This window comes from Gallinula chloropus (genome assembly GCF_964237585.1).
Source record: "Gallinula chloropus genome assembly, chromosome: 5".
NCBI lineage: Eukaryota > Metazoa > Chordata > Aves > Gruiformes > Rallidae > Gallinula > Gallinula chloropus.
Window position 1 is genome coordinate 65,955,433 of NC_140090.1, and position 25,767 is coordinate 65,981,199.

Below are 25,767 nucleotides of genomic sequence, written 5' to 3' on the forward strand. Positions count from 1 at the left end.
CTTTACTACAGGTAAATACCAACAACATAAATGAGACCTGGATCACCTACAAAATCCACGAGGAAGACATATTTAAGACAAACAAATTGCAACAAGCCCTCATCAGATGTTACAGAAGACAACTGAAATTACTCATTACATACTGTACAGACTCAGCCTCTATATTCAGAGCAGGCTGAAGCCATGCATTTCACGGCACTATAGGCCCAAAAAGGATTAAGCAAGAGGTGTGAGGTAGTCCAGCAGTGGAAACAGGGGTCCATGAATCAAAAGGGTACTCATCTACTCTATCTCCTTAGCTTCAGTTGCAATTAAAAGGCATAACGGTACTGTAAACATTAAGCTGCCCAAGTGTATATTTAGGTATCACCCAGGGAAGCCACAGCCACCATCAGGCAAATGGTATGCATATATTAAAGATATATAATATCATATATATGAGTGGCAGTGACTTTAGTTCCACAGTTTAATCCAAAGCTCAGAAAGGACAGAAATATTTGGGAAGCATAATTTTCAACGATCCCATAGAACAGAGAAATACTGATTTTCTGGGATTTTTTTTTTTTAAATAGGGACATCTGTGAAGCAGAGAAGTGAATGAGTTGGTCAGCCTCTCTCAGAAACACAGGTGACAAACAAACACTGAACACTCCCACTGCTGGCCTTTAAGATGTGCTTATAAAGATGACTTATCCTGAGGAACTTAAGATCCAGAAACAATATAGAAAAAGAAACAGAACTGTCAATATTATGTTAAAATACATGGTTTCAGGTTTTCCTCCTATTAGTAGGAATTACTAAGGCAGATACTTACAGCTTGACATATAATTGGATATTTAATGCGATTGATTCCACCAGCAAAAACAGCAAATGTAAGAGCAGTATGGAAACAAAAGTTGAGCAGCATGTGCCATCCTTTTCTACTAATTCGGATTGTGCTGTTGAAAAATCACATATTAAAATTAACAACCCTTAATGCTTAATATGATAGAATTAAATTCTCTAATTCTTGAAAACCTTCTTAGAAATCCACCTATCGGACAGTCTGATTCATACAGCACTGAAATCATTGGAGAAAAGGTGAAAACAATGGTAAAAAAAGGTAAAATCAATAGTAAAAATAATAAAGAGTCTACTGATGAGAGTCAACTGGTGTAAAGTTTCCTCCATTAAATCAAGCATTTAATGTAGAGTCATAAAAGCAAAAGGCTTATTGCAAGGCTTCAGATATGCAGAACTTTAACAAGACATCTCTAAAGGATTAAATGGAAGCTGAAGATCAGAAGTCATTGCATTCAGTTCACTTAATTAATATTTAGCAGCTTCTACGGTACAATACATTCCTACTCTTTTAAATTGCTAATGGTGTTTAACAGAAGTATGTAGTTAAAATGGCATTTATATAAATCTTTCATATAAAAGAAAACACAAGTTCTCTAAAACCAGGAAGATTTAGAAGCCAAAGAAAGTTTCTTTTATGCAGTGATAGTTACCAGTCTTTCAACCAACCTTGGTCTTAGAAACCAATAGCACCAGTGCAGCTGTTCAAAGTACTGCTCGACTGGAATATGCCAGAAAGCAATTTGCTAGTATCAGTGGTTTTATATTGAATTGTTAAGTTAGAAATCTTAGGAATGGTGTGTAGACCATTTAGACACACCTCAGCATAATGCTGCCAATTCAACACAAGTGCTTAAAATGGAATTCTTACCTGTGATGGACAATGTAGGTGATAATGGAAGCAAACAGGCACAACAACATAACTGCAGTACATGCATATACCACAGGGTGCAGAAACTCCCCTGGGTACTGGGGGAAAGACAGCACTGTCTTAAAATCCTATGGAGAAAGAAAAATGATTTAACGTTGTTAGGCATGTGTGAAACTTCAGTATTTCATTTCAGTATGACCTGCCATTTCTAGCTGTTCCCTTTCATGAGTAGGAACATAAAATGATGATCTTTTTATGTAGATAGAATTCATAAATTTACACTAATATCAGATTGCTCTTTCCTCATCTGCATATGCTTTGCAAGACAGAAATTAACCTTTTGTAAAAGCAGACATATCCTAATTGAAAAAACCACAAAGGTCTGAAAAATACATAGTATATTACATTTTCCAGGTTTTAGCAAGATTCGTTCCTTCTGATAACTTGAACTTTATATGTGTATTTTACTAGGATATTAAGCACAAAATATCAAATTACCACAAAGCTCTCTAAATAGCATACACATGGCTGCAAAAGAACCACTCAAAGAAATAAAAGGCATAAGAATACACTCAAAATATTGACTGTTTTGTTCCTGTATTCAAATATAATTTCCAGTTGATACTCCTCCTCTGACCCAGTGACCTTCACATTTAGTTTCAAATACTCTAATACCTAGATCAATTCAAAAGCAGCTTGACAGCTATGTTAACAGCAGAGCAAATATCCATACATTCGTTTTGGATCCACTAGTGCCTACGGATACAATTCTTAATGAAAAATATAATTAAAAACTATAAATATATTTGTAAAATTAACTGTATCTAAATTAATGTTCTAAATTACTGGATCTCACAAATAAGAAATAATAGGATAGCTAAATCTGTAGTTGTGAGGGGTGGAACACGAAGGGAGCCTATTAGAGAAAACAGGATGTCATCAGACAATCCGATTTAAACCAAATATTTGAGGTTCACTGTCATACATTAAACCACATCTGTTTGTAGGACTACATTTCTGTAAACAAGTGCAGACACATAAACTATCACCTGAGTGCAAACAAAATGTCATCTACATGCCAGATTCCATGTGCAGTGGCACTAACTGTGCATACAAAAATGAATATACATCCCAGCACAGAAAAAGCCAGAATCAGAAAATGCTGAGTGTGACACTCCAGCAAACTCTAACACTGAAAATACTGAAATATATTTAAAATACTTTTTTTCTGACTTGTCACTTTCAGTTGCCCTGGAAGATTATTCAATACATTCCTGAGGTGAAATGTCCCCTTTGGAGACCGGGACTGTAATGCTAATACACATTTTTAATCGCATTTGCATGCAGCACCATTATTTATGTATATGAACTTGTCCATGTACAAGCAGCTAATGTTTATGAGTATGCACCATTATTAAATCAGCGGGAAAGGTACTGTTCAGTTTACCTTCCAGAAAGGTCCTTAGAAGTAACAGATGCCCTAGTAGTCATTATTTTCTTCATACTAGCTTTAAAGTTTCTAGGATTGATTGTATTGGTTTCTCCGGAGGCATATTAATATCAGTTCTAAACCAGAGCAGCTTACAACATACATAAAAAAAGACCGTCAAAATGAGCAAACAACGCATGAAAAAGATGGCAAACACATGTCATCATATCCCATTTCTCTTCAGCACTTCCCCAGCATCTGTGTGTACCTCAATTAAATCATCTCAGTCACCACTTGTCCCACATGCAAGTCGTCGCTCAGTCCTGCCCAGTCCAGCAGTCAGACTCAAAGTCAGAGGTGGAGTCACTTGTCACAGAGGACCTCTTATGCTGTCTCCTAACAGTTTTTGCTGCTCTTCCCTCAACCATAAGTGGAATAGAAGAGGAAAAGAACTCTGTCTTTTGATGTGGTAGCTTTTTAATGTGACAATGTGACAGACCTATGCTCTTGAAGCCTTCTCTTGATTTTTTTTAACTGTGCATGAATGTACATTCAGGATATACCAAATTCACAAATTTAAAATAATTATCTGAAGTTTATTGGCTCAAAACTGCCACTGAATCTCTAAACACCCTCTTTTTTGGTTTTGTTTTTATTTGCATCATCTTCCCATTAATTCTTTCACAGAGTGGATTTCTTGAGATAGATTATCAGATAGATAGATTACCAGAAATGTTCAGTACAATTTTGGCTCATATTACTAGGGTAGTAATGTCAATACTAGACAATTTAAATAGAAACACTCTGCTGAAAATGATAAAGCATTTACTTCTAGCTCTTACTGATATAATCATATTTTAGTATACCAGTACTATACTTGGTCATAATTTTAGGTATACACCTGCTTCAGTTCTGTGGACTAACAAAACTTACTGTAACTAATACAGTAGTAACAGTAACAAAAATAAATATCTTGGATAATTCTGAAAAAATGTTCTGAAAAGTTAACAAAGTTGTGAAAAAGTAAATACAGTGAAGCTACACATTTATGTAGCAACAAATGGAAGTGATACTGGAGGTGGCATCATTCAGTGTACTAAAGAACTAGTTTTTTAAACCTTTTAAAAGGATCAACCAAGTTCTATGTTTGAACATTAGTATGAAAGCAACACTGTATGTCCTACTGCAATACAGGCATTTTGTCTGCAAAGATTCAAGATCAAATCAGCATCTTAAAGCTAATTTCATTTTCAAATATTAATTTTTACTATTATCTCTTCTCTAATCTTGTATAGTAAATAAGTAGTAAAACTTCTGAGTATGATAATGCATTATTGCCAATGTAGAATATCCTTTCTAAGAGTTTCATATATTGAAAACTGATTTCATTATAGATAGGTAATAAATTCATCTTGTCTGCTTTGTGATGATAATTAAACCTTATTGATATGTCAAACTCCCTTAAGTAATCCTTTGGGGAAGACAGCATGCAGAAAACAGTTATTTCTCCATACTGTATACAAAGCAGCATAATTGTATGTTACATTTTAAAAAGGTATGTTTGATTTTAATTTCTAGAGGAGCTTCAGATTATGATGATATTGAAAAATGGCAGGAATATCTACAGGAAAACAAATACACAAAAGATTTTGACCATTACAGACTGCTGTGTACAACTACAATGCCAATAAAATGTTTCCTAATGAGAAATTACCATTCATTCACCTTTACAAGAAGGTGTGAAACCATCTTCTTTCAGGTGTAAATGCCACCATAGCATATGAAGCATAATAGAAATTTGGGATGTAAATTACTGACAGAAAATACTTTTTATCAGCTATTTTATCAAAAATCAGGATTATAAAAACATCAGATTGCAAATGGGACTGTTTCACTTTTACTTGACATGTCATTCCAAAAATCAACTGAAACAGACACATCTGTACTGATCATGAAAAACTCAATATGCAAGTATAAAGAGGTGTAGACAAATTACATACCAAAGGCAGCCCTGAGACACCTGATATCAGATGCTGAGAAAGCTGAGGGGAAGATACAATGAAGTAACACTAAATATCTGGTATTTTCACAATATTACAGCTGTTAATGCAGTTTGTGTTGCAAACATTTGTAATCCATCTACTTATACTGGGAAATCAAACTATATATTAAAAATAAATGACTTTAGAGAGTATAATCTAACTGGTTTCTGTGTTTAAAGCAGAACACCTGAAATTGTGTTCCCCAAGGAAATGGTGCTCAGCACCACAGAGACTTAGAAACACAAGTGCATCTGAACAGTCAGCTACAGTAAGATTTAGATCCCTCCTACTTAAACAAAACAAAACTTTAAAATTAGGTGCCAAATATTAGGATGTATAAGAGCACCAGAGTCTAAAAATTACGCATAGATTTGGGTCTCTATGGAGAGCTGACAACAATGTACACTGAGTGAAACAGTTGATGTGCTGGAGGGCAGGAATGCCATGTAGCGTGATCTCAACAGGCTGGAGGAACAGGCTTAAGGAACCTCATGAAGTTTAATGAAGTAAAAAGTTTCCTGTCTCTAGAACAGAGAAATCCCAATGACAGTACAAGCTGGGAGACAATGACTGGAAATAAGCTTTGCAGCAAAGGATCAGAGGGTCCTGGTGGACAATAAACTGAAAGCAAGCCACTGATGAGTCCTTATCACGCATAAGGTGAACTGCATATTTGGCATTATTAGCAAGAGTGCAGGCAGCGGTTTGAGGGAACTGTTATTCCCTTCTGTTCCCCTCTTGTGACACCAAATATTGACTAGTGTGTCCAGTTTGGGGCACTTCAGTACAAGACAGACATTGACAAACTGGGAGGAGTCCAGTAAAGGCACGAATGTAGTAAGATGCCTCAAGACCTAGATTCTAGGTCTTTAGAATACATCTCCCATTTCCCAAGAGATGGCCCATTTTACTGAGCTCCTTAATAGTCTGGATCCCTTTACCATATGTTTGAAGCTGTACCACCAAGAATGCAAACTCAATTAAGCCAACAGAAAGCAAGTGCAAATAGAAAGAAAGACCTTGAGCCAAAGGTTTGATTTGATTTGTTATAAAGTTAGTGCCTTTTGAAGGAGACAAGCCTGGATTTTTGTCCCCAGTACCAAGCCAGTTTATGCATTTTACAGAGCAAATAACACATTATTAACTCTAATTTAATAAAAGTTCATGTAATCCACGGAAAGTAGAATAAAAAAATCCAGATCTTGCTCTTATAAGCACTTTAACTCCAAGGCTTTATGCAAAAGATTGGCACATATAGGAACACTGAAAAAAGCAGCCTGTTCTGGGAAGCTGGACTCAGCACTGCCCATATGGGTCAAGCATTCTCTGTAAGGTGAGAAGTACATGCCAGCTGAGGACTTAGGTGAGTAGTATGTGCCTCTTTGCCAGGCCTCTGAATGACACCAAAGCTTAGAAATTTAAGTCTTCACACTGGGAAGCTTCCATGCACGTATGGAGAAATAGAATTACAGGGAATTCTGCAGTTCCCACTGCAACAAATGTTAATTTTGCAGATAGCAGGTAAACTTTCTGGATCACTTTTGTAGTCTTAGGTGCTTAAACTCTGCTGAGGTCTATTCTGTAGGAGTAAAAGTAGGTGTTTAAATGCACAAAAAAAGAGAAAAGTTCATTCTTAAACCTCTCTTTATAAGCAGCCTGGTTTTTCAAAGTACGAAACACATTTCCACAGCCTGTTACAGGAAAACCTTGTGTTCTCTATGGGGAAAATGTCAAATACTGTAATTATGTCAACCTTCTAAATGACATCTCTGTAATAATTCCCTGACTCATGAATTAATTTCACAAAAGGTGTAGACAAGCTGTGTAATTTGGAGAAGACCTGAAACACAGAAGTTTAGACGACTGTTTTCAGAACTGAACTTCATGAATAGTGCTAAGAAATTCTGCAATTATCTCTAGTCACACTGAAAATATATACTAAAACTTTTTAAAGTACTGTGATCCTAACAATTTGGAAAGACTTAAAAGATTCAGGGGAAGCTTGTCACACAACAGGAGAAAAAAATCCTGTTTACTCTTAGCATGATCTGTATCTATTATCTTGCCTCTCCATTTCTCATTCACAGTTTTCCACATTGCTTTCAGAATAGCTTCAAATTTGCTGTGTGTTCGTCAGTTCAGTCTCCTCAGCCTGAATTATCTCAAATAGCCATCCACTGAATGTATGGTCCTTCTGCATACGATGACTCCTTACACTTACAAAGAAAAAAGAATCCAACAAATCTCACCTATTTTGTTTATATGTTCATTTAACCTATCTTCAGGATTAAAATGTAAAACACCAGCAATCTTTACTAATCCATTTTATGTTAATTGAGAAGTAGCATACTTAGATTTAAGAATTTAACTAGCGTTTATTTGGCTGATTTGAGGGTATTACTATTGACAAGTAGTCTGAGGGGGGGAAAGGAAACGTTGTATACAATTTCAGTAATATCCATCACTATTGAATTGCCATTCTGTTCTAAGAAAAATGAAAGGAAGAACAAAGGACAATGTATGTCCAAATGTATTCAGCAAATTTTGAAGTTCAGTGTTGCTGTTGGATATTTTTGTTATCTCCTGAAGAATTTTTGCTCAGATATACTACGGCCACAGGGCACTTGATTGGTCATAACATACACAAACAAAATTTAAAATATTGATATACAACTCAGTTCACAAAAAAGCACAAACACACAGTATTTATAGACCAAATGCTTAGATATATCAATGCTTCAGAGTATGTAAGTTCATAATTTTACTCTGAAACAGAAAGTTGGATTGCAGAGGTCCATGGCTCGAGACCCTGGAGGGCTCTGCTCACCTTCAAAAGAAACTAGAGTGTGATTGTTTCTCTTCCTCCTGCAGACAACTGAAGAAAAAAAAAAAAAAAACAAACAGAGAACTGATCTAAACTCAATATATGAAGGGAAAGGCAAGAATATAACTTGGGAGTTCAGTGCACAGCATGTGACTCTCACCCCTAGGGACGTACCACTCAAAAGCTGATCAGAAAATTATAATGCTGTATTATGTCTGACACTACGATTTCACTTCCATCCACCAGACCAACCCAGAGTAAAGAGCAGTGTGAAGGAAGGAGCTTGTACCTCTTTTCCAGTCCAACCTCCTAGCTGTACTCACTCTCTCATTGACATCACTTGAACAACTGTCACAGAGAGAAATGAAATGGCTCAACATGAATCCTCTCACTTGAAGTATGCTCATGCTTATTAATTATCAATCGTAGTTGATAAAACCTTGATTACTGCCTTCCTAAAAAAGGACTCAAAGAAATCTTTATTTTAACCCTGTTACAGTTCATAAATAGAAACAACTTTTATAAAGGCATTTCAGGGAATATTGTCTTATTTAAAAATATGACAAATCACAGTATGTGATGAACTAGCTATAAAATGGACAGATGGATTAACTGAGGCTTCTATTTCACCTTGTTCCACAGAAGATATACATTATTCTGATGGTAATGTAAACCTTCATCACTGTTGCTTTACTGCTGCTCTTCAGTTTACAGATGATACTTTAGTTTTCTGCTATTACCCCAAAACATAATAATCAATTATGATTTCATGGTTTAATAGCTTAGAGAATTATAGATTAATAACATGTATCATGATATTGTAGCTATTTTCATTGGTTACATACTATGCTATTTTTGAATTTGTGGTCAGTTTGTTAGTATTTTAAAATATATTAGGCACCAGTGTGAATTAAGAGGATACACAGGCATTTTATAAATGAATAGCTAAGCAGATCAATGAAACATTTTTCATTTCTGGTATGAGGATTGAACTGTCCAGAAAGACATAGCCTCTACCAAATAAAAGAATCCCTGAAGTTATACCACAAAATACTGATTAAGAAATAATACTTGAGTGAAAATGCACATAATGAAGCTACAAAAGTTTTCCAATAGCTGTTTAGAAAGACAGCTGTTGGAAGACCTATTTGTTTGTGTGGGCATATGTATGCATGTATATATATTACAATGACTTAAAGTCAGGTGTTTTTTCTTAAAAGTGATGACAAAACATAAGCTAAGGAACATATCACATTGTTTGCTACCATATCCTTTGCAAAGCAAGGGTGAGTCAAAGATTCTATTTTCTTGTTTTGCACGGCTAAAAATGGAAAAAAAGCAATGTTGATTTATCATAACAAAACAAATGCAAGACCTAAGCCAGATGCAAAAGTTGCAGTAAAAGGTGCCTCAGTTGCCTTTACTGTTTTAGAAAAACCAATCTGCTACATCTTATCAGAGATGAATGTGCGTTCGTCTTTACAAAACAAAAATTAACTGTAGCCTTTATGTCAGTATAGGATTTTTGGCTGACAAAATGAAACATGGAATTTGATGTCTGTTAACAATTAGTTCACATTTAACAACTACCCAAAGTTTAAGAAGCACAGGCTGAGCCCAGCAGTGGAAGGAGGAAGCCATTTTGGGTGTGGCACCTGCAAAGTCAACAGGTACTTTCTTTAATGAATTTAGAAAAACATCCTCGAAGCAAAAGTATGTTTCACATTTGGGGAAACAAGGGAGTGGGGGAAAAAAGGGAACTCACAGAAACTGTAGAAAATGAGGTGTATTAGATACCAAATTTTAGGAACAGATCTTAAATTCTGAACAATTCTGGAATGGGTGAAAAAATGTTCAAGTAACTGTGAGGGAAATCAGTTCTTGCGAAGTGGACGATAATATCCGCATTTAACTCGTGGGTGCCACAGCCTTGTGCTATGATTGGCTGCCATCTGGGCTCCATCTGACAGCAGCAGATTGGTATTCTCTGCACACGTCCTCACAATTCCTGTCGCCTATGTTTGCTGTCCCTTACACGTACACACAATACATTATTTACTCAACTATACACATTTCTGTAACGTACACAAGCAGCATCTACAGTGCAATCATGCACCAGCATTAGGATCAATCTGGTATTAATAGTGCACATCTGGCTCATCCTTTTACAACTGATTTAGAATAAATATTTTTAATGGTTAAAAACATTTTCTCACCTATTTATGTTAGAAAGCTCTCCATTTTTTGCTATCCTTTATTCCCTGAGTAACAGCAGGTCATTATTATATGCATAGTATTTTCCTCTCAAGAAGGTAACTTTCTGTTAAGCAGGATAGTTAAATAACTGCAATGGGAACTGTAAGTGTGACTGAGAACAGACCAAAGCAGGCTGATATGTTAGCACTGCACAGACAGATTTTTCTTCACAAACAGCAATTCCGTGAGAAGGCTATCACCGTTGGTTTACAAACTAAGACTCCTACAGGATCAACAAGGACAGCACTGTCCTTACTTAAAAGAGCAGAAGATGTTATTCCTCTCCATTTATTAAATGATTCAACATTGCGGTATGCCTGCAACTAATTAGTATGATCAACACAGTGCAGGGCAGGAACAAAAGCAGACCAGCCTCTGAGATGTGCTGATGTAAAAGCACACAGGAGTATACATTTTTAAACCCTGTCCTATAATTTATAACCATTACATACTAATAGTTCCTTGATGGAACTTTCATTTGTAAGACTGAATTTAATGTCATTTCTGATTAGGCCCGTCTCTGGATATTAAAACTGACCACCGGCTTTATTCACTTACTGGCAGTTAAATAACTTACTTGCTTTAAGGCTGTCTTATACTAAACATTACAGAAAACAGGTCAGTTACTGACAGGTAAGAGTGATGCAGATGCATGTTAACAGAACATACATGTATGGCAAAAGAGAGAGAGAGAGAAATAAAGATATATTTGCTAAGTCATATACTTACCATTAGCACTGCAAAGTTACTGAAGTGTGTACTCTGAATGGTGGTAATATTGCCTGCAGAACTAATTATGTGGCACCCTTCTCCCCACCAGCCTCCATGTCCATCTAGAAGGTCAAAATCCCAGAAGGCTGCAATGGGGTCTATACCCCGTGCAAAGTGCCTCAGCCCTATAGTAAGAGGACTGGTGAGGTTTCCAAAACTGCACCCATCTGCAAAAGCAACAAACTGAATCAGAGAGATGGAGTGGAAAACCCTTTATCGATGAATGCTGTGTAAAGAGATCGGATACACTAAACTAGGGGGAAAAAAGCAATAGACATATACTCTTAACTGTCAAAATCAAAGGTAGTGCTCCCATTCAGAAAACTTTGTAATAGAATAAATAAATCTGAACAGTCCTGTCCCATAATGTGTATAAATGATCTAATCACTCTTCACAGATTTTTTTTTGTTTCAGATTCTTCAGTTACAGCCAGTGTTACATTATTGCCTATGTAACTGCAGAAACAGCTCAGTTTCATGATATGATTAAAAGCTGAGACAATGCTGCACTTTGAAAGTCACATTTAAACATGTTAAAATGTTGGTAGAAATGAGAACACTATTCAGCAGCAAATAAAATTAGTAAAATTGCCTGTCTGAATAATTCATCAAAATAATGACTCACTAGTGCATACAATATATCACATTTAGACAAAAACCTCTAACAACACCTGTTTTATGTCCATCGTATCAGAAAGTATACTGATGAGTATTGATACATGCAACAGGGCACTACTCCCACTCCAAAAGCCTTATTTTTGTCAGTGTCTAGGACGTTAGCATTGCAATTTTCACTGTAAAGACTAAAATAACATTCTTTCTTATAGCCCTGTGCCTTAAGAAACAAGCATCTGTAACAACAGTCTCAACAAACACCAGTCCAAAATTGCATTCTATTCATACAGCAAGTACATTTCTTTATTTGCAGGATAATTTGAATAAAACCATGCAGGCAGGAACAATTGCAAACATTTGTACTAAAGAAAGAGATTGTTTCCAGCCTCTCAGCTTACTGCATACTCTACTCCACGATTCTCTACACAATCAAGTATACCATAGCTTTTAGATTAAAGGAAATAATGCAGAACAACTCCTCACCTATTTTAGCAAAAACAGCTGGTGTGGCAACCGTCCTACGTTTCCCATCATCTGCAAGATTTGATGAGTTTCCTGTGCTAGGAAAGAGTTTTCCATTCCGAAAGACAATAAACTGTAGCTTGCAAGTGGAGTTATCAACAGATTGCCAGGCTGAAGACTGAGAGAAGACAGACTGTGGCAAATGAACTGAAGCTACTGCTACAGCATTCTGTACAATGAGAAAAAAAAAGAAACATTTAAAATGCAAATCACAACAGGGTTGCTTTCATGATGTTTTAAACTCCTGTACAAGAAATGTATGCTGCCTTCCTTTTCCAACAGACTGGAAGCAACCAAAGAAGCACGAGCCGTAACCATGGGAATAGGATTGGTACAGTGCATATTAAAAGGGAAAACGTTTTGATTGAATGTGAGAGTCTATATGGTCAAGCTCCCTGCTGCAGAGGTGAGAATGGTTCTTACCGTGCCTGCTAGAGGGTCCATCAACACTGCAGATCTGATTTAAAGAGACAACCTCTACCAGGTTTTCTCCTTCACTTAAAACAGAATCAGACAACTTACATTAAAACATTTCTCTGAAAGGGTACTTAAAGAATATAAAAATAATTTTATTAATACAAAAAACTACATCAGCAGAGAACTGCAAGTGCAGTAAGCAACACATTTTATTAATACATTTCTCTTGCTTCCTGTAAGGAAAAACAATGAACTGTGTGTTTTAGTAAAGCAGGATTAAAAAATATTACAAGTGCTAATGTAACAGAAGAAAACAAGACAGCACTAGGAGAAAATGAATGAAGACTGTCAGATCGCTATAATAGCTTTGAGTTGTGAGTGTGTTATACACCCTTTTACAAGCAGATAATTCCCTTACAGCAGAGCTATAAAATACACCAAACGTTACGTTCTGAGGACTTCACTCATCAAGCATTTTTCTTCCTGCCAAAGTAGCAAACTAATCATTAAGACTGAGATATTTACAAGAAAAAACAAATGATGAGCAATGGGAAAATAAACAGGCAGTCTGTCCTGAGCCTTGAAGTGAAAAGTGTACGTATTTAAAAACAAACAAACAAACTACAAAATGTTCTAATTTGCATTTTCCCCAAGGGCAAAGTATAGCTTCTGTGCACATAATTTACATAGATTATCACACAGTTTACTCATAGCACATGTATGCTACCTCTTTGAGAAGTAAAACAATAATCTTTGCACTTATTCAAACAAATATGACATTAATAAAAGTCCATGTGCTCGGAGATACATGTACATGTGTGAGACAAAAGGTACAAGAGAGATCAGTGAACTAAAGTGAATATGAGAAGTATCTAGTGACCTCATGATAAAGAAAAGCATGAGTAGTCTGTGATGTCACTGGGATGCTTAAATAAAGAGATAAGAGCTTAAATACAATTTTCTCTTTATTACCATGTGTATTTTTGAAAGGTTTTGTGATTTTAACAACAAAAAAGGGCTGTTTTGGGGATTTTTTGGGGGGGGCTATTCAATCTAGGTGATGCCATTTACTCAAAATACTCAGGAAAAAGAAAGCAAATAGCAACAGGACATTACTACATTAGATTTTTAAATTAGCACAAAGGCTTTAATTGGAATTAACTGAGCTAAACATGAAGCACTCGTCCTTGTTTCCACTGCCTAATTCACTAAAGCTGTCATAATTGCCTTTATCTCCTGGTTCTGAAAAAGACACATTTTTTTTTATGATAGCTTAAAGTATCTGTATATGCTGAACCTCTGATTGTTATCAATAAGTATGTACAGAAATTTTTAGAAATGCCATTTGTCAAACCCCAGATCACTGTTGAGGAATTATCTGGAGATGTACAGAACTGTAAGAGAAGTTACAGTGTGATTAACTTTATATTTATATTGGATTTTATTATTATTATGTGCTGGAAAAACAATAACGATGACATATTAAATTACACTAATTACTTATTTTACACAAAAAGAGAAAGCTAGAAGCATCTAAATAAGCTTATGATAATGAAACCGACAGCTAAAGGCACTGAAATAAGCAACAATGTACTATGACTTGACAAAAGCAGTCCTACGCAAGCCAGAGAAAACACCAGATTTGTAGCACTTTTTCTAAGAGGAGAAATTGTCTCATTCATACTGGTTCTCTAATTTCTTCTCCATTGTTACTTAGTGATAATAAGAGGGAAAAGTAAGAGTGGACAGAGCTTGGCTGTGAGACTGGGGAGGGGCAGAGAAGGGGCTGCACACATCTGGAGCACAGAGAGCTAGTGTGCCAATCTGATGACAGGATTCACAGCTGGGGAAAGACAAGACAATGCCCATCCCTCACCTGCTCACCATCGCCAGGTCTCTGCCCACACTGAGACCCTTCACCAGTCTGTATAAAAAAAAGGAAGCCCATCATGGTCCCCCAAGTCTCACCCCCAGACTACAGCTTGGCTTCACATGGGCAAAGTCAAATGCAGTGAAGAAAAGCTGCACACCGCCTACAAATGGATTTAGTGTGGACTAACCACATAACCTCTTCAGTCACTTCCTGGGAAACAGTCTAATTGTGAACACTGTCCTATGTAAACCTGTTATTTCAAACAATTTCTCTTGAGTGGAGGCAATTTGGTGGAGTGAAGGGCAAAGGAATAGGGCTGTTCCTTGATCGGACAATTGTATATGTAAAGTCAAAACACTAGTTCCACATCAAATATTTACTTTGCATAGAAATCCCTCAAAATTAAATATCAAGCTGTCTGCTACAGCAACATGCCTGCCAACAAGCTCCCGTGCTAAGATATTAATGGAAAACACACACATTGAGAGTGCCCACACATTGACAATGCTGTTTAAAAATATGAATAAATATTTGTGAACAATTTTTTCATCTAAGATATGTGAGAATCTTCTTTTCAGTAGCATTAGTCATTACTCACAGGAGACGGATGATCTGAGCACTCAGGCAATCCTTTTTATTGTGGTAGAGGATGGATGGAACCTGACTGGAGGCACAGGCTTGGATTCTGCTCATCTTATGTGTAGTGATGAATAAGTCAATTCACCACTCTTGCCTTAGTTTCCCTCGTATTTGGTGAAATAAAAATGACAGCATTTCTTTTGCTTTCTAAGGTGCTGCTGAATCCATACAACATGGGAGCAGATTACTACTAATACCAGCAACAGTGAGTGACTGTGATTCAGCTGTTTCAAAATCCACATTAATAATCTAATTTAAAAAAAAAATTATTTGGACATCATATCACCACATCACATAAGGACTGACATTTCCGGGCATGCTAGGGGCAGAATTTCAGGAAGCTGCTGTACCTCTAAGTTTCAAAGAGCACTAGATACAGAACCACCATTAAGAGTCCTGCATGGGAGCCACAGCTTTGCAATGACACAGGTCAGCACTGGCATCTCATATTTTCTCTGGAAAAGCTTAAAGTCTGTGTCAGCAATTTACTAGTCAGGATTTAGACATTCTGTAAGCGTTTTCAAAGCAGAATGTCAATAATCCTTTCAAGACTTGATTTCACTGTTAGTCCTATTAACTGGCTTGTACTGGCATTCATTAGAAAAAGGAAATCCTGAACATGCTGTAGATTCTTCTAAGGAATATTTTTCTGCTGGAAAATCCATAGATATCCACCCATATGTGCATAAATATGATGGAAATTATGCAAATTTCAAAAGCTCCCAGTCATCTTCCATGTCATCTGCCCAGATATTAAAAAAATCTGCTGTGTGACCTGGAGCCAGTGGAAGAAGGCTTATCAGTACTAAAACAGCTCTGAGGATTTTCCGGGAAGGGTCCTAGTTCTCCTGGCTCCTAAGACTTCTTAGAACCTGGGAAATTTTCCAAAAAGCCAAATGAAAGGTTGTTTTAAACACTCCAAAACATAATTTGGAAAGTAAGGTTTTGTAAGTACTTTTGAAGTTTTTTTTTGTTTCCATTTCAGAGCTTTTTTTTTGTTTGCAGAATTTTTTAAAATATCTGATGAACTGAAACAGCACAAATAAAACCAACTGGATCCCAAAAGTTTAAATCTGAATGGAAAACCTCATTCTAAAGCGGAAATGGCCCTCAGAATATTGAGAGCTACAGATTCTTGACATTTTTGTAGCTCATGCATGTGTGACCCTTATTAAAAATGTTTTAAGGGAAAAATGAAAAATTAAATACGAAGTTTCTCCCCAGGCATTTTATTCTGGTCAGCACTCCATTCCTTGTAATCAATGCTAGCATTTACAAGGAGTTTTTAAGTGTTTAGGAAAGACAGCCTCTTGCCTTAGGTGCCTTTGTGATATGTTGGCCCTTCTACTTTCATGATTTTTTAAAGAGATCTACTCCCATTTTCAACACTGCTTCCCCATTATCTTGCTCTACCTGTCTAAAATTTAGCATAATATTGAAAAAGACCATTCCTGTTATCAGACAATCATTTTCAAGGAAGATACTTGATAACCACTGTGGAATGACATAAATCAAATCACTTTCAGTAGCTCTTGCTTGCCTATGCTCTGATACTAGATTGATTTTGAGTTCAAGCACAGTATTCCTGCTCGAGAAAAAGTGTACTTCCTAAGAAAGCATCCAATTTTGAGTCCTCAGAACAGCCATAGTGTATATTTTTCCCATTGGCAATTTCCTCAACTTAAAAAACAGCACCTTAACAAGAGGTCAGAACAAAACTGGAGGTTAAAAAAAAAAAAAAAAGAGGAGTAAATTAAGTCGCCTGAATGCCTGGCAGAGAGCTGGAAAAGAAGCTCCATTGCTTCCAAATTTTGAAGAATCTTAGGAGGTGTTTTACAGATTAAGATGCAAGACACCACATATTCTATTACTAGAGATACAAAAGTGTTGCCAAAATAGGAACATAAATTTAAAGTAGCAGTAACCAAAAAGTAGAAACTAAGCTTTATGTGTAATAGATTATATTACTAAATATGTACTGAGTTAACAGTGTGGTCAGCATCATAAAACCAACCAAATAAATTCTTTATACACATAACTATATTTTATTTTGTCCCTCAAACATAACAGCACCTTAGAAGCAGTTGCTTAGAAGCAACCGAAGATTTCATTTGGGAGTTAATGTTAAAGGTTGGCAGTTAACCTAACAAAAAGTGCAATTTTTTTTTTTTTTCAGCAGTCTTTCCTGATAGATATTTAAAGAACATTCATTTGGAATTATGTCAGCAGAACACATAAGACAAGGACAGGCATTTGGCCCAGCATCGTGAAGATTCAGGTGGACTGTACATGAGTACTGATTTCTTTTTCTGGTATGAAAACTAACAACAAAACCCAAAAGAATTCAGAATATCTGGGAATATGTGAAATGAAGTTTCTGTAGTGAAGAATGAATGACAACAATGGCACAATTGGAAGAAATATTGTTATATTATATGGTTACAAATACAGGAAAACATCCCAGGCTCTCAGCTCACCTGAGCTAACTCAGCTCACCTGTGAGGACTGCTTGGGGAGGTTAACTCTGGCCTGGCCAGAACCAGGACACAGACACATACTCAATGACAAACAATTTGACAGCTCCTAAGAGAGACAGGAATGATTTTTTCTCTTAAATGGTAGGATACCAAGCAAGGAAAGCAGAAGATGCCCAGCCATGTTAACTTACCTACATAACATCACTTGTGATTCGTTAGTTGAACTACCCTTTTTAGACTGCTGTTTAAACACAAGACTGGAAAGGCTCAGGGATGACTAGTAAGTTAAAAACAAAAACTATATAGATTCCCAGAGAGAAATGAACAGGTACCTCCAAAAATGCAATACAAAATAACCTGCCTATTGAGGTGAAATTGCTAAGCATGTTAGTATCACCATGTGGTACAGTCATTATGTAGTAATGTTGCAGTCCACACCCATCTCAGTATCTGTAAACCTAAGTATAGAGTCCAAGATGTCTTTGTTCTAGCCAGGCATAAATGACAGTTTAATGCATAGTGAAAATGTGTCATCAACAAGAAATACAGGCAGATTGTATGAAAAGGTACAAAACCATCTTAATGTGTGTTTAAAGTTAAGTATTAATAAAAAAAAGTTTTCTAGAGTAACAGTATAGAAATAATAGATTGGGCAAATAGCATGGTAGTTTTAGAAAAGCTGGTAATATAAAATAATCTTGGAAAGCTTGATTGTCAGTAAGCCTTTTCTAATACAAATTAAAAAATTAAAGCAGTCTCCATATGTCTCTTAATATAGTATAATAAGTATATAATGTAAAACTAAATGTGTACTATCAAGAAATCCCTCCAAGAATATAGTATTTCAAATTTGATCTGCAAAACAAAATAGTATTTTAAATTTCAAGAAATGGATGGATACAGTGATAATCACCAAAAACATTTTACATATGGCAATAAGTTCTTTAGATCTATATTTATAAAAGGGCAAGGAAAGAAGTAGAGCTGCCATATAGAAAAAAATGGGTAGAGATGAAACTATAAAAAAAAATCAGGTAATACATTTTTTTATTTAACCTCAATGAAAGTGTTGATGTTTACATGGAGACAATATTAGGATCAATAATGAGAACAAGAATATAAGAAATACCACAAATGTCAAAGTAAAATTCAATAAGAGCTGGCTACTGTCATACAAATCTTTGTAAGAACCAATACATGACATCAAAGGACAATGGTAATTTAACTTGGTTTTGTTTTTCTTTTTTTTTTTAAGGAATCTACCAAGTTGGTCATAGATGGAGGAAGGATGACTGCTCTGTAAAACAATTTACAATTAGTGAGAATGAGTGAACCAAGTCTGGCCTGTAAACAATGGTATAGATTTATTCACGAATGAACAACTTTATTGCACAGTTCACATGGTCACTCACATCTGCTGCCATATCAGTCAGCTTCTGACAGGCCACTTTCAGGGAGTAAATTGCAGGAAAATGTAGGGTGTCTGTTAGGCACTTCTGTATGGACCAACATCCCATTGTTCTCCATTCCAGTGCAATGCACTGAAGTTGCTTATGCATTCACATACTATTCCTCCCAAGCGTAGTTCAGCATTTAGGACTTCATTATTAATGCAACCATGAAAATACAGTCAGGAAATGTAGCACTTTTTTTTCTAAGAAAAAGAAAATGTGTGAAATTCTACAAGCAACAGCTGATCTGTTAATCTGATGGGGGAGGGGGGAGGGTGTGTGGAGTCAAAGAAAAAGATAACACAAAGGGAGACAGGGTAGATTTGCCAAAGGTAAATACGGCCAGAGCCACATGATAATCTTCCTTGATAACTATTTTTCTAGACAAGGCAATACAATTCACATAATTTCTTTGGTCTTAAATAAAACATTGGATCCTGCATAGAAAATTGTTAGCTCAGTTGAGACATTGAGCATTAGTAAGAAATACTGTCAGGTGTAAAAGGAACAAGCTAAAATTGATAATACAATTATTTACTTTGAAAGAAGACAGGCTGGAATGAATATATCGAAAGTCTATATGAAAATCAGTTTGGGGACTTCCAATTTTTTTTTTAATGACCTTGAAATTAAGAGGAATGACACCTAAGACAGTGTTGTTCAAAATCATATAATTTACAGATATTTAATGAGAATTTTCATTATAAACTGGTGAAACAGACAACTTTGGAAAGAAACAGACAAGTAAAAGGACCTGAAAGCACTGGTTAATCACAGGATGACTTGAAGCCACTATGATTTAACAATTAAAAAAAAATTAATACAGTCCAGAACATACAAGAGTATGCATTTCCATGGAAATACTCTGATTTTAAAGGCCTAGTCAGAAATATACCATGTGACTTTGATCAGCTGGACTCAGAAGAAATCACTCCATAACAGAATGGGTGTAGGGGGTGGTTAAGAAGGTCAGCATTAGAATGAATAATTTGTTTCACAAGAGCAGAGTAAAAGAGTTTATCTTTGTTAGCCTACCAAAATGAAAGAGGAGGCTGTGTCTGCTTCCTTTAAAAATATAAGAGGAATTTCCTCTAAGGAGGAAAAAGAGTCATGTGAGCAAACAGCAGGAGCACAAGGACAAATAGGATGGATGTCAAGAGTGAAAATGCAGACTTAAAAGTATGAAAATGTTTCCTAACCTTTATAACAGAGAGGACAGAACAGCTTCCAAAGGTCTTAGATGCACAAAAAAAAAAAAAAAAAACCCTACTCTTTCGAGTATTTGAAAATTTTATAACAAAATTATGCAATACAGTTAGAAAAGTTTTAGTTTATTTCTCTGTTCTACAAGAAGTATCTAAAATTCCTTTTGAGAACTCATGAATTCCCAGAATTAAGGTATTCCTGAAATTTATGCTTCTACTTACATCCCCAGAATACAGTTAATAGAGATTGTAGAAATCTCACTTAGAAGAGTTAAAAAACCCCTATACAGTCATGGTAGATCCAAGTGACTCACATCTACAATAAAAGAACACTGAACATGGAAATGATATTATCATTCTTTTGAGAAACAAGAAAAAAATGCACACATTTAGGAGCTGCATACAGTCAGCAAACTTGAAAACTGAGACACATAGTGATCAGTTTTAGAAATCTTAAAACAAATGTCTAAAAATAGAAAAATTAAACACAGATCTCACACAGAATAGCAAAAAAATGAAGACACATATATATTTCTATTACTTATCTGCCTACTACGTCCTTAAAATTGAAGAGATCTTTATCACTTAAGTTACAACTCAGGTTCATGTACTGTGGGATGGTCAATACACCAATACCAGTCACAGATAGCTCATAAGTACCGACACTCAGATGAACGTTCCTAATATAAAATCACATAAAAATGGAATCACCCTAATCATTATACTATCATTCCTAATCTAGAATCCTAGATTTACTTTACCTAAAATAGAATAGATATAGAATAGATATCCTTCACTTGTGTAGCATCAGTAGCTGCACTAGTGGGTAACCTTGTGGCTCGGAATAAAAGACAAAATCCTTTATTTACATTGTTGGATCACCTAGAAGCTTGCAATACTCAGGGTGCAGCTATTCGTAGAGCTCTGATATTGTGGTGACTCTAAAAAAAGGTTTTGAATCAATTTATCAGAAACCCAATGAATCTGCAGGCAAGTTCAAACATTATTGCTCCAGTAGATACAATATAAGGATTATAAACTACAGTTGCAAATTAATTACTGCTCATCATTAGCTAGTATACTTTCTGTGTATTACAAAATTCCACATCAGCAATCTCATTTTAAAATGTTCAAGTTTTACCCAAGTTTTCACCTTTTATGGTAATATATCTTTTGCCCAAATATTGACAACAAAAAAAAAAATCCACTGTAAAGCACAACCAAAATCAATGAGGGAACATTATATGAATTGAATTTTATAGAAGAAACACAATGTGATTTTGTTATGCTATTAATCATTAGGTTTGATATTTAGAGTAAGTTCTTATTTTAAGGATTTTGTTAGATGTGTACACGACTACTTCAATGTAGGGTTCCTTACTGTAAGTCAAGCAGAGTCCACAATAGACTTGCCATAAGGCTCAAATTTACACCAAAGAATGCATAAAATTGGTATTCCTTGGAAAATAAGAGTCCTTAAGGTTTGCTTACAAGTTTTCAACTGGCATTTGAAGGGGTTTTGGGGGGAAAGATCCTTGAAGTTTTAAAGGATTTTGGACACACCCTAATATTCACACTGTAACTTTCCGTTGCTTTCCTCTGAACCTACAGAGACTCACTGCAGCTTCATTTTAAAAAGGGATGGCTTCTGGCAGCACACTCTGCAGGAAGACTCACCCTCTTAGGAGTTTGGTTCACTGGGCCCTTCGGGGATGCATTAGCTCCTAGAAATACTACATTTTCCTCAGTGCATCCTGGGATGAAGGAGTATTTTTCCTTTTTATTTAGAACTTCAGGCATTAAACATGTGAGATCTTTCTAGAAAAATGATAAGCGTATTCAATTTTATTATTATATTGATGAGTCTGTGGTTTTAATTGTTGCAGATGCACTTAGAGGATGGGATGGGCATATGCTAAATTGTTAGAATTTTAAAATATAAAGTCACAATAAATAATCTCATGAGCTGCCTAGCTGGAGCATTCAGCTACATAATTACAAAGCAATCACCATGGATCTTAGGAAGGGAATCATAATTATACAGAATATCTAACTAACCAAATACCTTTTATAGCTCATTGATCACTGAATTTAATTATGCATAAGTATTACCAGTTTAGAAGGAGGAATCATGTAGATTCTAGCATCCGTATACTGGCACACGAGTGTTTTTGCCATGACCACTTTTAATTTATTTTTTGAACAAGGTGAATTGTGTTAATGTAGGCCTTATAAGAGTCTTACTTTCTGCATGGTCCATAGCTTACTAATTATCATACATAAAAAAGTGTTAGGAATGGAAAAAAAAATATTTCCCACTACTCAGGCATAAAGTGTTAATAAAGACTTTTCTAAAGTTAAGAAACACAATTTGATTAAAAGGAGAGGATAGCTTATACACCTAAGAAAAATACACTTTGTACTAAACAGAATTAATATGCATTTTAATAGAGTGCAGTACATACCATTACAGATTTTATGATTTTTATAAAGTCTTAGATAATTTGTGTGTATCCATTTATTGGATATGAGTACACAGTGATGTGACCATTAGGTAATACAGTAATTCAAAATGACTGAATACTGCAACTTTTTAATCATACTAGATTATAGGATTTTTAAATTCACTGATGTGGTATTCACACTTAGTTAAGCTAGATAAACATAAAGTTCATTTAGTAATGTAAGTGGGAAGGTAGTAAAAAAGATTAATTCCGAATTTTTTAATAAACTGCCTTGGAAGAATTTTTCCAAGGTAAAGTGAGCTCCTACATTGCATATATTGTACAGAAGTACAAGTAATAAGTGTTTTTCTGGTGTTACCTTTTGCATAAAGATGACTGCAATGAAATGCTGACATTGCCGCCTGATGACTACTGAGACATCACCCCTGTCTGATAAAGGAGGAAAGCTGAAACTGCTGAAACTAATTTTAGCAATTTGGGGGTTTTAGGAAGTGAATTTTTAAGATCCACATCATGAAATGACTCAATATTCTGCAGATTTTGAATGATTTGGGTATTATCCTCAGGAATGATCCCCATTGCCCATAGCCATTAAGCAACTGGCATTACCCTTGCAATCTGTAACTTGGGCAAGGCACACATTTCTAGAAGTGGGTGTGCCATCACTAGGTTACTTTGCTTTGCTATAAAGACACAGTTAAGTATTCAAAAAAGAAAAATGGTTAGATCACCTATTCTTTTGTTCACATCTGCACAATCACACTTTTTTACACTCTGTTGAAAGCAGAGCTTCACTATCCTTGCAACAGTCAAGAAAATACACCTCCCCAGGAGCAGCAAATACAATTTCTTCTGTCCTGTTCCCAAACCCAGTTTTCCATTTTGAAAAACTGATACATTTTAGTCTTTAATTTGCTTCTGTAGTACAGTCTGAAAACATGTGTCTTAAGAAGAAATGTTCCAAAAACTGAGTCAAATGAGTATAGTTACAGTTACAAGAGGTTGGTTCTGGGTCACAGAAGTATCTTCACATCTGGATGACTGTATCCAAGGTCTTCAGACCCTAGAGTTGCATGGTGGTAAAGTGGATGTATATCAATGATGGCAAGTGACATTTTAAGAAAAATTTTATAATTGAGATGTTGAGTATGAAGGAGAAGATAGACACTCCACTATTGTTAGTGCCTGTAGTTAGTAGCTTCTGTTCCCCAAAGCTCCCATGCAAAATCATGTACCATAAGTCTCACACACACCTTCAGGATTCTGAGGCATCCAGTGGGACACAGAACCCAAGATACTGAATTCAGTATGTCAACAAAATGGTAAGGTCAGATTTTCACCTTTAAAGTTCAGTTCTGACCAAATACCATGCTGAACACTCAGTTAGAGCAAAACCAAACATACACATGACACATTTTATGTGTGGAATAAGAGACCATAGCTCCTAAAGGGATTTCTCCAAAACCACATTATCAGTACTAGTGGGTCCAATTCTATGCCACAATGGTGATGTGAGCCTTTGTTTCTGTCTGACTTTCTTGAAAACTGATACAGAAAAGGAGCCCATCTGGAAATAAAGCTGTCAACTCATTAAGAGTAGTACCCCTCTCCAAGCCATTCCATTTTTGGGTTCTCTATAGAAAATGGATATTGTCTGAGAAATAGTATATTCCCCCATTCCTGTTTTAAAGAAACAATAGAAGTTGCTCTTGCTAGTAATGTATTTACTGATATGTTTTCATCAACAATCTAAACTATAGTAATGAGGAAGCTTTGAAAATAAATCTTTGTGGGACATTGACATGATTACACTGTATGTATACTTCATGTGAAAATCTGTTGTGTGAGTCCTTTGGTTTAGGCAGAAAACATTCAGAATCAAACAGAACACTTTTACCTCCAGATGAATCACATGTACTCCAATTGTGCTCATCATAGATTAGTTTATCTGCGCAGAGTCCTTAGCCTAGAACACATCTGTTTTAACAAGCACTTAGAGACAATCCATCTTGATTCATTCTGCTAGTTTTTAGAAGAGATTTGTCACACAATTCCTAACAATATCCACAGCAAAAATCCAGTAACAACCACAGTGGAAGTGAGGTCTGTGTGAGCCTTCCACGTCTCCAGCAATCTAGTGATCACTTCATACAGTCCTGTTAGTTGAAGAAAGTTGGAAGAAAACTAACTCTTATTTCTCAACTTTTCAGAGATGCTAAGAAACCACCTAAGTATGCGTGCAATTTTTTCTTTGTTACTGCAAAAACAGTCACTTGACAGTTGATGTTAGGCATTTAATTTCAAAAAAACCTGACTAAATTAAAATCTTAGTCCTCAAGTCAAATCAAGCTTTGTAGCTCAGCTACAGTGATGATGTTATCCCGATTAAGATTTTAAAATACTTCAAACATTATTAGTTCTTGTCATCAATTATCACTAAGTGAAAACTTATAGTTTATATTGGGTGAGGATGGTTTTATATTTCTGGGGCAGTATGCACTGTATCGCTCTCGCTCAAGTAAGCACCTCTGATCTGAGATGCCAAAGAAGAGCACTTGAGAGTTCTTATATAGCGCATGAACACAACTGGAGTCTGAACTAATCCCAGGAGGAGCATCCCCTCATTTCCATTCAGTGACTATTGAGTATGAAGATGCCTAATATATTTTTCTGATATAATAGATTCCTCAGATAGCTGCTAACATAGCTAAAGTTAGATGGGATGAAACTCATACAGAAATAAAGGAAGACTGTGAACTAAAAGCTTACATCAGTTTTCCCTCCCCATTTCTTAGATCGAACAAAAGGGAATAGCAAAAATCTTAATTCTTCAAAATGCTTACAGTTTGCAGTGTACTACAGGAGTGGTTGGGAAAGCACAGCCATTTCATTTTGCTCATGGCTTTTGAATTAATACAAGTTTTCAAGTATTAGTGCTGTAGGGCCTGTATACTGAAAAAGCAACAGCAACATGCTCATTAAAAATAGCAGTCTATATGCCATGAAGTGTTCACTTTTTAAATCTTGTAAATTAGTTATATAATCAGCAAATTTGCAATTTAATCAGCAG

At 35.7% G+C, this 25,767-nt stretch overlaps 1 protein-coding gene across 1 annotated transcript in view; it reads right to left on the bottom strand.

Annotated features, from left to right (window-relative positions):
* Window positions 1–25,767, bottom strand: part of LOC311192813 (adhesion G protein-coupled receptor A3-like) — a gene marked incomplete at both ends in the record, with an annotated part of 265,676 nt that overhangs the window by 34,767 nt on the left and 205,142 nt on the right. The window contains 4 exons of the mRNA XM_084265407.1: window positions 815–938; window positions 1,712–1,839; window positions 10,992–11,200; window positions 12,132–12,339. Coding sequence (XP_084121533.1) covers window positions 815–938; window positions 1,712–1,839; window positions 10,992–11,200; window positions 12,132–12,339 — 669 coding nt within the window. The remainder of the gene's footprint in view (window positions 1–814; window positions 939–1,711; window positions 1,840–10,991; window positions 11,201–12,131; window positions 12,340–25,767) is intronic.